Here is a 14011-nt window from a genome sequence, read left to right as displayed (position 1 = left end):
AAAAATGTGAACTACCTCAACAGTAATTTTGTATTAAATTATTTTTTTAATCCTTAGTCCCAATTAAGTTTAGCATGTGTTTTCACTCCCTGAATTTTAGTAATCTGTTGTTGAGATAATTATAGCAAACTACCTAATCTACGGATGACTAGTTTTCTAGTAAACCAGAAAAGGTATACTTCTCAGGTCTTTGCTCAAATGTCACCTTATCTAAGAAGCTTACAGTGATCCAATATCTACAATGGCACCCTGCTACCCTGTGCCAAATCACTTCGTTATTTTCTCGATTTACTTTATTTTTCTCTTAAATTGTATGTGTTTATTGTTTCTGTCTCCAATGAAAGATAAAGAAAAATGGGCTTTTTTTTTTTTTTTTTTTTGAGATGAAGTCTTGCTCTGTTGCCCAGGCTGGAGTGCAGTGGCCTGATCTTGGCTCACCACAACCTTCACCTCCCTAGTTCAAGCAATTCTCCTGCCTCAGCTTCCCAAGTAGCTGGGACTACAAGCATGAGCCATCATGCCCGGCTAATTTTTGTATTTTTAGTAGAGAAGGGGTTTTACTATGTTGGCTGGGCTGGTCTCGAACTCCTGACCTCATGATCCACCCACCTTGGCCTCCCAGAGTGCTGGGATTACAGGCATGAGTCACCGCGCTCAGCCAAAAATGAGCATTTTTATGGAGAATTTGGAGTTAAGTTTTTTCTTGCCCTAAATATAGTTGGACCTCCATATCTATGGGTTCCACATCTATGGATTTAACCAATAATGAGTTGAAGATATTTGAGAAAAAAAAAAATGGATGCATCTGTACTGAATGTGTACAGACTTTTTTTCTTGTTGTTATTTCCTAAACCATACAGTATAACAACTATTTATATTGTACTTACATTGTATGAGGAATTATAAGTAATCTAGAGATGATTCAAAGTATACAAGAAAATGTACATAGGTTATATGCCAATACTACATCATTTTGTATAAGGGCCTTGAACATCCCTGAATTTTGGTGTCTGTGGATAGGGTGGGCAGTGGGTCATGAAACCAATTGCCGAAAGATATTGAGGGATGACTGTATAAATTTTCTATACCACCTCTGCTTATATATACTATATAATATTCGTGGCAGCTTCAGCAGTATCATATTTTAGACTCTCTTACAGGTGGTACAATTTGTAAAACAATGGATTTATGCAACTTTATTTTGACAAATTGTTGGCAGAGCAGAGTTAGGACCCAGGGAAAACATTTTTTACCATGTTTTTCATTGTGTATCTTTCTCTTAGTCTCTCTTTCTCTCTTGAGATTATTTTTAAATAAAAGTACAGCAATATACATACATTATTATTTATATATTGTTATTTATCTAAAGGAAACTTAAAATATAACTAAAATATTCTCCAAGTTCATTTTTTTTTCTCTTGTCACTACTAATCTTTAGTGTTCCTTCAAAATACTTCATATGAAAGACCTACTTGTTTTCAATGTCTTGCTACTTTAGAAAAGCCTAAGTAACATGTGCTGCTTGGGAAGGTCAGCACTATTATTGCCCTGCATGTTTCTGATTTGTTGGGGTTATACCAAATGTAATATTATTTTAGGAAATCCTGAGTGAATGAATGAATTGAATGAATAAAATTCCTAGGTTATATATTATTCTGTTCATTTTTTTCCTCTTATATTTGGAGTTAGGATTATGGAAAAAAATGCCACGTGGTATGCATCAGGGTCTAATCTCTTGATCTCTGTTTTATTCTCTCTTCATGTAAATTGTCCCTTTCCTTGACTTTTTCCATAGATCAAATCCAGCAGGGATCAAGCTTTGGCTGAACGTTGTCTTGCTGCACTAACCGAATGTGCTGCTAGCGGAGATGGAAATATCCTGGCTCTGGCAGTGGATGCATCTCGTGCAAGGTAAAGATATATAAGTTGGAGGTTTCCAAAGACTAAAAGTTGGCCGGTTTAGCTTTCCAGAGTATACTTAAATGAAAGGTTGACCCTGTAAACCATGCGAGCGCAAAAGAAAATAATGGCATCCATAATAAATTTAATTCTTATCATTTTAAAATCCTCTATATTTAAAGCATTCATATATTTTGAGTGAAATGTATTAATAATTGTATATTTTACTGTGGCTGAGGAATTTTGAAACTACTGAAATGAATCCATTTCACTGATTCACAGGTTGAAATGTGTTGGACTCTCAAGTATATCACTAGGTTTATGCCTATTACCTTGGTATTTTACCAGTTAAAATGGCTCTGGGGTGGGGAGGGGAACATTAATCGGAGAATTAATAGGAAAAACTTGTCATCCCATTGCTTTTGAATTAGTTTTAACCATGAAGCAACCAGAAGAGTAACCAACTTCCCCACACTCTCATCCCAGTCCTTCTTCCCTTGTTACTAGAACCACATGTTCTTTTAGGAGTAGAATACTTGTTAATTGTTACTAGTCTTCTATCTCCTGTTGACATTTTGGTCTACTGCATTTGATTTTCTACTGTAATATAATTGCTCTTACTAAGTTCACTAGCGAACGCTCTTTGTCTGATATTGTGGATAATTTTTAGTCCATATCTTGAATTCTCTACAGTATTTAACATTATTGACCACTTCTTCCTTCTTGAAACTTTTTGCCATTTGTAACCCTTAACATGCTCCTTTGTCTGCTAACTTTTGTCATCCTGCATTTAAAAAAGGCTAAGTAAAAAACAGAATCTAATCTCATGTTATATCTGCTTCTGTGTTACCATAGACGTGATATTTGGCAAAGTGAAGTTTTTTGTATTTACTACCCAGTAGAATTGTTGTGAGAAGACATTAAAGCATTAAAAATAGTTCCTGAAACAGAATATGGCACTTAATGTGTTAATTGTTATTATTTTTCTATTTGTTGTTATTTAAAAATTATCTCATTATATATAGCAATATATAAATACATTCATTATATTAAGAACCAGAAGGGGCCTGAAATATTATCCTTCTTGTAAGCTAGCAAGTTATCCTGTTTAGTGGGGTGCTGGTTGATGATATGAGATCCCTGGATCAGAACCTAATGACAGTTTGTTACTACAGTATTAATAGCCATAACATCAGCAGGTTTGGGCTAGTTCCTTTGATGCCCAATTGATGTGAGTGATGTGAAAAAGGCTGCTAGGTGATACCTCTTGTACAGTGTATTGGGTTGCTTTCAAGGAGAGGAACCCTGAGCTTAGGGATTCTGAATCTTTTGTAATGGGTAATAAGCATGGCCCCCATTGTTCTAGAGGGAGACATTATTATATTCGACAGAAAGCAAACCTACCCTTTGCTCTGGGGGTAGCTAATATTCCTGTCTTCTAAGGCAATTCACTATACAGACATCTTTGAAAACCTAGTCCAGAATAAAGAGCCATCAGTGCTTTGCTCCACAGGATATGAAGAAATGCAAGTGACCCACGGAAAATTTTTCTCCCAATATATGGCAACATCATTAAATGGATTACTTTTGCTTTTAAGTGTTTATTTCTTAATATAATGAACTTTTAAAAAAATATGTTGCTTTAACTGGTTAAGGTATAGTATAAATAGTATGTGTTGTTTTTTTCTACTACTGATTTCGTAAGAGAAATTACATGACTTTTTTTATTATTATACTTTAAGTTCTAGGGTACATGTGCACAACGTGCAGGTTTGTTACATATGTATACATGTGCCATGTTGGTATGCTGCATCCATTAACTCGTCATTTACATTAGATGACTTTTATTAAAGGCCTTTGACGGTTGCCCATTCCTTTTAGATTAAAACCTAATCTTTCGATAGTCTGCAAGATATGCTAGATGTGACTCTTGCCCATTTCTCTGACCTCATCTTATACCACTTTCCTCAATATGCTGTGTTCCTAATGCCCTTCTTTCTATTTTTAGAACATAAAACATATTTTCCTACATCTCAGAGCCTTTGCTTTTAGTGCTTCCTTTTTCAAACACTCTTACTCTTTTATGTTCCCTTGGGATCCCCTTTTTTATAATTTATATCTTAGTTCAAAAGTCATATCTTCACATCTTCAATAACTTTAAAATAGTTCTTCCAGACACCCCATTCCATCTTTGCCTGGTTTAGTGTCTTTATAGTACTTATTACCTTATGAAATTATCTTACTAATTTATTAATTTAGTTGTTTATCATGTGCATCCTCTGACTAGATGTTACAGATGTTAATGTCTATAAGAACAAGCACTTTTTCTTTGGTCTCATTTATTACTGTATTGCTCTAGTAGATATAGAGATGTAGTAATATCTGGCACATATTAGGCACACAGCTAATGTTGGATGAGTTAGTGAACGAATGGATGAAATATGCTAAAAGATTTACTTCTTATCAAAAAATATTTATGGGAGTGTTTCTCTTTATCCATTTGTGTTTAGTGGTGAATTATTCAGCAACCTTCAGGTACTTGTCTATATATATAATTTTTAGGTCATTCAGTCATTTCTTGATTGACAAATGTTGAAAAGATAATTGGATGCATAAAGGCATCCAGAATAAATTTTTCACAAGTATTTTCAGAAGAGACGCTTTCATAATACATTAAAAACATTCTTATTTTACATTTTTACAGTCTATTGTTAATAAACAGTCTTAGGTAATAAAATATGTTTAATTATATTGAATATTATGGTAAATAGATATCTTTATCATGAAATAATGAAGTTAATGGAACCACCATTTCATGTTTCAGATGTACAGTGGGAGAAATCACAGATGCTCTGAAAAAGGTATTTGGTGAACATAAAGCAAATGATCGAATGGTGAGTGGAGCATATCGCCAGGAATTTGGAGAAAGTAAAGAGATAACATCTGCTATCAAGAGGTAATATGTAAGGTTTCTTAGGCCAGAATTTCATCTTTTCTGTTAACAGAATCCCCTTGAATCTACTGGGAGCTTAATTTCCTTACATACAACTGAGAAAATTTTTGAATTTTAAAATAATAAATAGCAAATTAAATGTTAATTATATTATCTATATTATATAGACTATATAACATATAATTAATAGAGTATATAATTTATTCATTACATATATATAATTAGAAATATACATGATATATATTATATCTGTACTATCATTATTTTAATATGTACATAATGTTTATTTTATTTTATTTTTTATTTTTTTATTTTTTTTATTATTATTATACTTTAAGTTCTAGGGTGCATGTGCACACCGTGCAGGTTTGTAACATATGTATACATGTGCCATGTTGGTGTGCTGCACCCATTTACATTAGGTATATCTCCTAATGCTATTCTTCCCCCCTTCCTCCTTCCCCCTCCCTACAACAGGCCCTGGTGTGTGATGTTCCCCTTCCTGTGTCCAAGTAATCTCATTGTTCAATTCCCACCTATGAGAACATGCGGTGTTTGGTTTTCTGTTCTTGCGATAGTTTGCTGAGAATGATGGTTTCCAGTTGTGTCCATGTCCCTACAAAGGACACGAACTCATCCTTTTTTATAGCTGCATAGTATTCCATAGTGTATATGTGCCACATTTTCTTAATCCAGTCTGTCACTGATGGACATTTGGGTTGATTCCAAGTCTTTGCTATTGTGAATAGTGCTGCAATAAACATACGTGTGCATGTGTCTTTATAGCAGCATGATTTATAATCCTTTGTGTATATACCCAGTAATGGGATGGCTGGGTCAAATGGTATTTCTAGTTCTAGGTTCTTGAGGAATCGCCACACTGCTTTCCACAATGGTTGAACTAGTTTACAGCCCCACCAACAGAGTAAAAGTGTTCCTATTTCTCCACATCCTCTCCAGCACCTCTTGTTTCCTGATTTTTTAATGATCGCCATTCTAACTGGTGTGAGATGGTATCATATTGTGGTTTTGATTTGCATTTCTCTGATGGCAAGTGATGAGCATTTTTTCATGTGTCTGTTGGCTGCATGAATGTCTTCTTTTGAGAAGTGTCTGTTCATATCCTTTGCCCACTTTTTGATGAGGTTGTTTGTTTTTATTTAATAATAAATATTAAATATTGAAACTAATAATATTAGTTTTCATATAATTAATACTATTTTGAACTTTCACTATGGTCCCCTTCAGGAGTTTCTCATGTCAAACAGATGTTTAACTAACAATGATACTGCTTCATACCCTCCAGGTATTTATATTTCAATCTGCTTACTCTGGTAGAGTTTCTTATTTTTTGAATTTGTTTACATTATTTATTGCTTAAATAATTATAAAATCTTGATTTTCGTAATTGAAAGTAAACATTTAGTTGGCATCTATGCATACATTACAATCAGTATTTATTGAACTGATAATAACTTATACTTCCACAGCATGACTTGGAAATATATATTAATGTGATCATATCTCTCAAATGTAAAAACTAGCTTTTTGATGATTGGTCTTTCCAACCTCTGTAACAAGCTTCCCATTAAAAACTGAATTTCAATACTTGTACACTAGGTAAATATCAAAACAGCCAAGGTAAAAGTCATCAAAGTGGAACTTTTTTTCTTTTAACAAAGATAAGTGCTTTTTTGTGTTGGAAGTAAATTTGTCGGTGGAGCAAGCAAGCATTTTGATTATTTAGCATTATAAGAAACCATATTGCTCTTAGCTTGGGAGAGTTCACACTTATGAAGGGTAGATGAGATATGGACAATTCAAAGCAGCTAGTCTGTCACATATATGTATAAATGACTATGAAGTCACTTTTTCGCTTATATTTAAATCTTTCTGCATGTTGTACTCTGTACACTGGCTCATGAAGGTGGGAGGTTGTCATTTTTTGTCTTACTTCACCATGATGTTCTCAGCGCTATGTGCTTACAGTCTGTGCCATCTTTCAGATTTTCCTCTAAGGGGGAGATAGCTTTAATGGAGCTTTCAATGTAAATAGATACATTAACAAAATATGGATGGGAGCAGGGAGAGCATCAGGAAGAATAGCTAATGGATGCTGACCTTAATACCTAGGTGATGGGGTGATCTATGCAGCTGTTCACCATGGCACATGTTTAACTGTGTAACAAACCTGCACATGTACCCCTGAATGTAAAATAAAAATTGGAAATCAAACAAATAGAACAACAACAAAAAAAACGCAAAATACAAGTAAACAAATTAAGTATTTTTAAATAAACTTGAAAGATTTGCTGTAAATAAATTAGTTTTTATATCTTACCTTTGGAAAATTAATATCTAACTACTGATATATTTTTAAATGTTTTTTAGGGTTCATAAATTCATGGAACGTGAAGGTCGCAGACCTCGTCTTCTTGTAGCAAAAATGGGACAAGATGGCCATGACAGAGGAGCAAAAGTTATAGCTACAGGATTTGCTGATCTTGGTTTTGATGTGGACATAGGCCCTCTTTTCCAGGTACTAAAAACTGTTGGGGGGAATTTCAAAAGTATGTACTAGTCACTTACATTTAGAAATAGTAGTAAAATGATGACAGACCAAGACATTGAGCAAATTAACACACCTCCTGGTAACTGGTATGCAGCCGCTGACTTGGCAAATGCCTTTCTCTCCATTCCTGCCTATACGGACCACCAGAAGCAATTTGCCTTCAGCTGGCAAGGCCAGCAATATACCTTTACTGTCCTACTGCAGGGGTTTATTAACTCTCCGGCTTTGTCATAATCTTATTCGGAGAGATCTTGATCACTTTTCACCTCTGCAAGATACCACACTGGTCCATTAATTGATGACATTATGCTGATTAAATCCAGTGAGCAAGAAGTAGCAAACACATCAGACTTATTGGTGAGACATTTGCTTGCCAGAGGATGGGAAATAAATCTGACTAAAATTCAGGGACCTTCTACCTCAGTAAGATTTCTAGGGGTCCAGTGGTGTGGGGCCTGTTGAGATATTCCTTCTAAGGTGAAGGATGAATTGCTGAATTTGTCCCCTACTAAAACCAAGAAAGAGGAACAACGCCTAGTGAGCCTATTTGGATTTTTGGAGGCAACACATTCCTCATTTGGGTGTGTTACTCTGGCCTGTTTATCGAGTGACCCGAAAGGCTGCCACTTTTGAGTGGGGTCCAGAATAGGAGAAGGCTCTGCAACAGGTCCAGGCTGCTGTGCAAGCTGCTGTGCCACTTGGGCCATATGACGCAGCAGATCCAAGGGTGCTTCAGGTGTCAGTGGCAGATAGCAATGATGTTTGGAGCCTTTGGCAGGCCTCCATAGGTGAATCACAACAGAGTCCTCTAGGATTTTGGAGCAAGGCCCTGCCATCTTCTGCAGATACCTACTCTCCTTTTGCGAGACAGTTCTTGGCCTGTTACTGGGCTTTGGTGGAAACTGAATATTTGGCTATGGGTCATCAAGTCACCATACAACCAGAACTGCCTATCATGAACTGGGTGCTTTCTGACCCATCTAACCATAAAGTGGGTCGTGCATAGCAGTATTCCATCATCAAATGGAAGTAGTATATATGTGATTGGGCTTGAGCAGATCCTGAAGGCACAAGTAAATTACATGAGAAAGTGGCTCAAATACCCATGGTCTCCACTCCTGCCACCCTGCCGTCTCTCCCTGAGCCTTTATATATATATATATGTAAGGGGGAGTTTATTAAGTGTTAACTCACATGATCACAAGGTCCCACGATAGGTCTTTTGCAGGCTGAGGAGCAAGGAGAGCCAGTCCGAGTTCCCGAACTGAAGTACTTGGAAGTCCGATGTTCGAGGGCAAGAAGCATCCACCATGGGAGAAAGATGTAGGCTTGGAAGCTAGGCCAGTCTCTCTTTTCACATTTTTTTGCCAGCTTATATTCTAGCCGTGCTGGCAGCTCATTAGATGGTGGCCACCCAGATTAAGGGTGGGTCTAGCCCTTTCCTAGCCCACTGACTCAAATGTTAATCTCCCTTGACATCACCCTCACAGACACACTCAGGGTCAATACTTTGTATCCTTCAACCAAGTTGACACTCAGTATTAACCATAACACATATAGTCCAATTAATTATGATAGAAATAAAAATAAAATATAATTATCAGACTTTTAAAAGTGTCAATTCAGAACTAAAACTGATTATACCTGGAACTATGAAGATTACTTTCAAAGATCTTATTGTACTCTTTATTGAGATTTGACTAATATTTTGTGGGAAAGATAGCCCACATGGGATTGGTGAAAAGTGTTTTGAAAAGGAAATCAAATAGCAATATAAGCTCAATTCATAAGTAAGGTTATTTTTGTTTATTTTTGTTTTTGTTTTTTAGCTCTCTACTAATATGTTACTTAGTCACAGAATATTAGACTTAGACAGGAAAATAATTTGCTGGAGATAAATTACACTGATATTTTCCATAGAATGATAATACAAAAAAAAATTTGTCTAAAAAGTACATTGTAATAATTTTATATGAAAAGCCTTATCTACTACATATTTATTAATCATCTACCAGATGCTAGGCTCTGAGTTGAGTAGGATACAATTTTGTCCTCAGGGAGGTTACAATCTCCTAACAAAGAGAGATTTACTTACTTGTAATTACATCAGAGCATGAAAATTACTGTAACTAAAATATGGACAAGGAGGGCACCTCACTTGTTACAAGAAACCCAGAAACTTACGTTTGTTGATCCTTGAAACTTTTGTTTGATTCAGAAGCACAGTGCCATTCGCTTTCTAGTAAAAATCACTCTCTGAAGTGGATGGAAAAGAACTGCAACTAGATGCAAGGAGTCCAGTGAAGAAAACAAATGAGAAACAGTGAAGACCTTAACTAGGGCAATGTCAGGATCTCAAGAGAAACCAAATCTCAGCTAGGATTTTGAAGAAAATTTAATGGAGGGACTACTTACAGATATATAGGCAGGATTGATAGAACCACTAAGGAATAGTGAGGCCTCCAGGAATTAAATTTTTAAGAATTTCAAAAGACACTTGTTTTTCATGGTGTGAAATGGTGTCTTATTTGTTTAAGTTCCTTATAGATTCTAGAGATTAGACCTTTTACTATTGCTTGAAACCAAAAGTGATAAGTACTAAAAACTCATCACTCCCTATACTTACTATATTTTATTATTATCTGCTCTTTAGGTTATTTCCATCTGTTTTATCTATATGGTAGAGATACTGTATAATTGTGTGACTATTGTGCATCTTTACTGCTTTGCATTTAGTAATGTCATGTTAATAGGGTGAAATTGGCTATGGTTGGAATATTCACAACATAAAAATCAGCAAACACTAAAAATTAGGGATTGAGTTATTGCTTTCAGAAAATTTGATGAAAAATGTAGATAATCAGAACAAAGTTCTCTGAGGGAAATAATAATATAATGATGAATATTAAATGTAAAAGTTTCTGATACCTGTAGGCATTACATTAGGAAGACCCCCCAACATTTGAGGACACATTCTTTTAGTATTCAAAAAATATTATTATTATTTTTAACTTTTATTTTAGGTTCAGGGGGTACATGTTTAGGTTTGTTATATAGGCAAACTTGTGTCATTAAGCCTAGTACCCATTAGTTATTTTTCCTGCTCCTCTCCCTTCTCCTGTTCCTCTAACCTCTGATAGGTTTCAGTGTGTGTTGTTTCCCTCTTTGCCTTCTTTGTGTCCATGTGTCCTCATCATTTAGCTCCCACTTATAAGAAAGAACATGTGGTATTTGGTTTTTCTGTCCCTGTGTTAGTTTGCTGAGGATAATGGCTTCCAGCTTTATCCATGTTCCTGCAAAGGACACAATCTCATTCTTTTTTTCTGGCTGCATGGTATTCTTTAGTGTGTATGTATCACATTTTCTTTATCCAGTCTATCATTGATGGGCAGTTAGCTTGATTCCATGTCTTTGCTGTGGTGAATAGTGCTACAATGAACATACATGTGAATGTGTTTTTTTTTGAGAGTCTCACTCTTTCATCCATGCTAGAGTGTAGTGGTATGATCTTGGCTCACTGAAACCTCCACCTCCTGGGTTCAAGCGAGTCTTCTGCCTCAGTCATATGAGTAGCTGGGACTACAGGTGCGTGCCACTATACCTGGCTAATTTTTGCATTTTTAGTAGAGATGGGTTTCACCATGTTTGCCAGGCTGGTCTCGAACTCTTGACCTCAAGTGATCCACCCGTCTCTGCCTCCCAAAGTGCTGGAATTACAGGCATGAGCCACTATGCCCAGCTGCATGCATGTGTTTTTATAATGAAAAGATTTCTATTCGTTTGGGTATATGTACGGTAATGGGATTGCTGGGTTGGGAGGTATTTCTGTTTTTAGGTCTGTGCGGAATCACCACACTGTCATCTACAATGGTTGAACTAATTTACATTCTCATCAACAGTGTAAAAACGTTCCTTTTTCTCCACAACCTTGCTAGCATCTGTTATTTTTCGACTTTTTAATAATAGCCATTCTGACTGTTGTGAAATGGTGTCTCATTGGGGTTTTTATTTGCAGTTCTCTAACAATCAGTGATTTTGAGCTTTTTTTAAAATATGATTGTTGGCCACATGTATGTCTTTTTTGAAAAGTGTCTGTTCATGTCTTTTGCTCACTTTTTAATGTTTTTTTTTTTGTAAATTTGTTTAAATTTTTTATAGATGCAGGTGTTAGACCTTTGTCAGATTCACAGTTTGCAAAAATTTTCTCCCATTCTGTAGGTTTTCTGTTTACTCTGTTGACAGTATCCTTTTTAGTGCAGATGCTTTTTAGTTTGATTAGATCTCATTTGTCAATTTTTGCTTTTGTTGTAATTGCTTTTGGCATCTTCATCGTGAAGTCTTTGCCTATTAGTATGTTCTGAATGGTATTGCCTAGATAGTCTTCCAGGGTTTTTATAGTCATTATCTAGTAATAAACAATGATTTATCTTTACTTTCTGACTGTTTAGACTCCTCGTGAAGTGGCCCAGCAGGCCGTGGATGCAGATGTGCATGCTGTGGGCGTAAGCACCCTTGCTGCTGGTCATAAAACCCTAGTTCCTGAACTCATCAAAGAACTTAACTCCCTTGGACGGCCAGATATTCTTGTCATGTGTGGAGGGGTGATACCGCCTCAGGTATTTTTCATCTCTATTTTTCTAGTACTGTGATGGGAATCCTGAGTAATGATAACTTATATGTGGTTCTAAAGATAATTTGTTCCTAAATCTACAACAAATTTATTTCCTGTTGATTTCACTAAATAAATTCTAGAAGGTCTAAAAGTGGACAGTGTTGTTTTATATTCACGTTATATTGCAATTCATTATGTATAATTTAACTTAACACTTTACAAAACCAATAACCTGTGCCAGATGTCTACCTTCATTCTCAATAAACAGTTATGGAGAAAGAAAAGGATAAAAGTAATAAAACTCTTAAGTGGAGTAGAGAACAGTGGTAGTAAATACACAGTGAATATATCAAACCCTAGCCAGACATATAGTGAGTATTCCTTGTCCTGAGGGGTGGGATGAGTCCTTTAGTTTGCTTGCTTCCATTTAGAAGGAGCTACCTTGTCCTTTTCCTCCAGGATGGTCCCATCCCTAAATGTTATCTTACCTCAGAGCTATATCATTTACATGGTCCTATAAAACCCTTTATTATTTAAGCTAATTTGATTAGGGTATGGTATTTCAGGAGCCAAAAATATCCTATTGCAGACATAAATAGAATCAGCTTGTCTTGAAAATTGTAGGCTGAATGGGGAGGAGGTGACTACATGAACAAAACTGTGAGTCCTCTTAGGAAAGGAGAAATAGATGTTACCTACAATGATATCAGTTAATTTATTAGTGAGGTAGGGAGACACCTTCCACATATGACATTCCTGGCCAGTTAATAGGTTCTATTTCCAATCCAGTTCTCAATTATATCAAGATTTTCTTTTTTACTGAGAATGGAAAAAATGTCAAGTTAGAAGAACTGTATATGAGGTCACTGTAAGTAAATGATTCACAGATGCTACAAAGGCCCCATTGCTATAGCAGGAATCCATCAGTGAAGTGTGACCTTGTTTCCAGCTCTACAGGTTTTTTTTCCTCTATTAAAACTCAGAATATAAAATAGTGCATTAATATACTACTCGTAAAAGGAGAAAATTCATATGAATAACTACATATTTGTGAACAAACTACATATTTATTTTCTTTCCAACAGCACATTATTTAATGTGATATAATCAACACAAAATTCTTTTTGTTAATATACTTGCCTATTACATTCATAAAATAAGTCATTATTTGAGAAAATAAAGGGTAGTTATTTTTTACTGCAGTCTATCCGCAGAACACTTCTATCAGTGTTGCAGTTTTAGAGTCTGTGATACCGAGGCATGATATTAAAATGTAAGGACCAAAATAATTAGCCAGTAGAAAACATTTGAATTGGAATTCATGTTGAGAAAAAAAATGTAGGCCTGTTGTATAAGTGAGCTGACATTTTCAAGAATTGTATTTCAAATAAGTTGTATTAATTCTCTGGATATTTAAATTACTTAGAACATCTTTAGGTGTTTTCCATGTGATTTTTCCCATGAATTTAACAACTGAGGATAAGGACCATTTTCTGTATTATACTTTTGTGTGAATATGGGTATCCCATATTATATAATTATAGCAGTTAACACCCTTATTTTCTCACTATTTGGTTGCAGTGAATATGTAAAATGTTGCTATTATTCAATTAAAGGTCACTTAGTTTTAAATTAGAAGGCACTAATATCTAGTGGCTAATCAAACAGATACAGCCTCTGCCACGTGGAGCTTACTGTTTCTGCAGTCTGATTAAATGAATAAACGTGGTCTGTCCTCACCAGTGTGTTACTACAATCAGGATTTTCTAACTCTCTTAGCAGCAGTCGCCTCCAAGTTTTTTTCAGCAGCTTGAGCAGACTCACGATGCCTGCTTCCATCCTGAAGCAGGTACTGTGCTATCCCTGGCCCAGCTAAGTGAAGGACATTCAAACATATATTTTTATTTGGAAATAATTTCAAACTAACAGATAAGTTGCAAAAATAAAAATAGTACAAAAAATGTCTGTATACCCT

The 14011-nt window shown here is 35.5% G+C and overlaps 1 protein-coding gene across 1 annotated transcript in view; it reads left to right on the top strand.

Moving 5' to 3' along the window:
* Positions 1–14011, top strand: part of MUT (methylmalonyl CoA mutase) — a 48895-nt gene that overhangs the window by 24444 nt on the left and 10440 nt on the right. The window contains exons 9-12 of the mRNA XM_011998338.1: positions 1796–1911; positions 4724–4855; positions 7244–7391; positions 11873–12040. Coding sequence (XP_011853728.1) covers positions 1796–1911; positions 4724–4855; positions 7244–7391; positions 11873–12040 — 564 coding nt within the window. The remainder of the gene's footprint in view (positions 1–1795; positions 1912–4723; positions 4856–7243; positions 7392–11872; positions 12041–14011) is intronic.

The sequence above is a fragment of the Mandrillus leucophaeus genome, unplaced genomic scaffold (assembly GCF_000951045.1).
Source record: "Mandrillus leucophaeus isolate KB7577 unplaced genomic scaffold, Mleu.le_1.0 Scaffold1157, whole genome shotgun sequence".
NCBI classification, from domain to species: domain Eukaryota; kingdom Metazoa; phylum Chordata; class Mammalia; order Primates; family Cercopithecidae; genus Mandrillus; species Mandrillus leucophaeus.
Note: the sequence above shows the minus strand (reverse complement) of the source record. Positions and strands in the feature narration are given on the sequence as shown.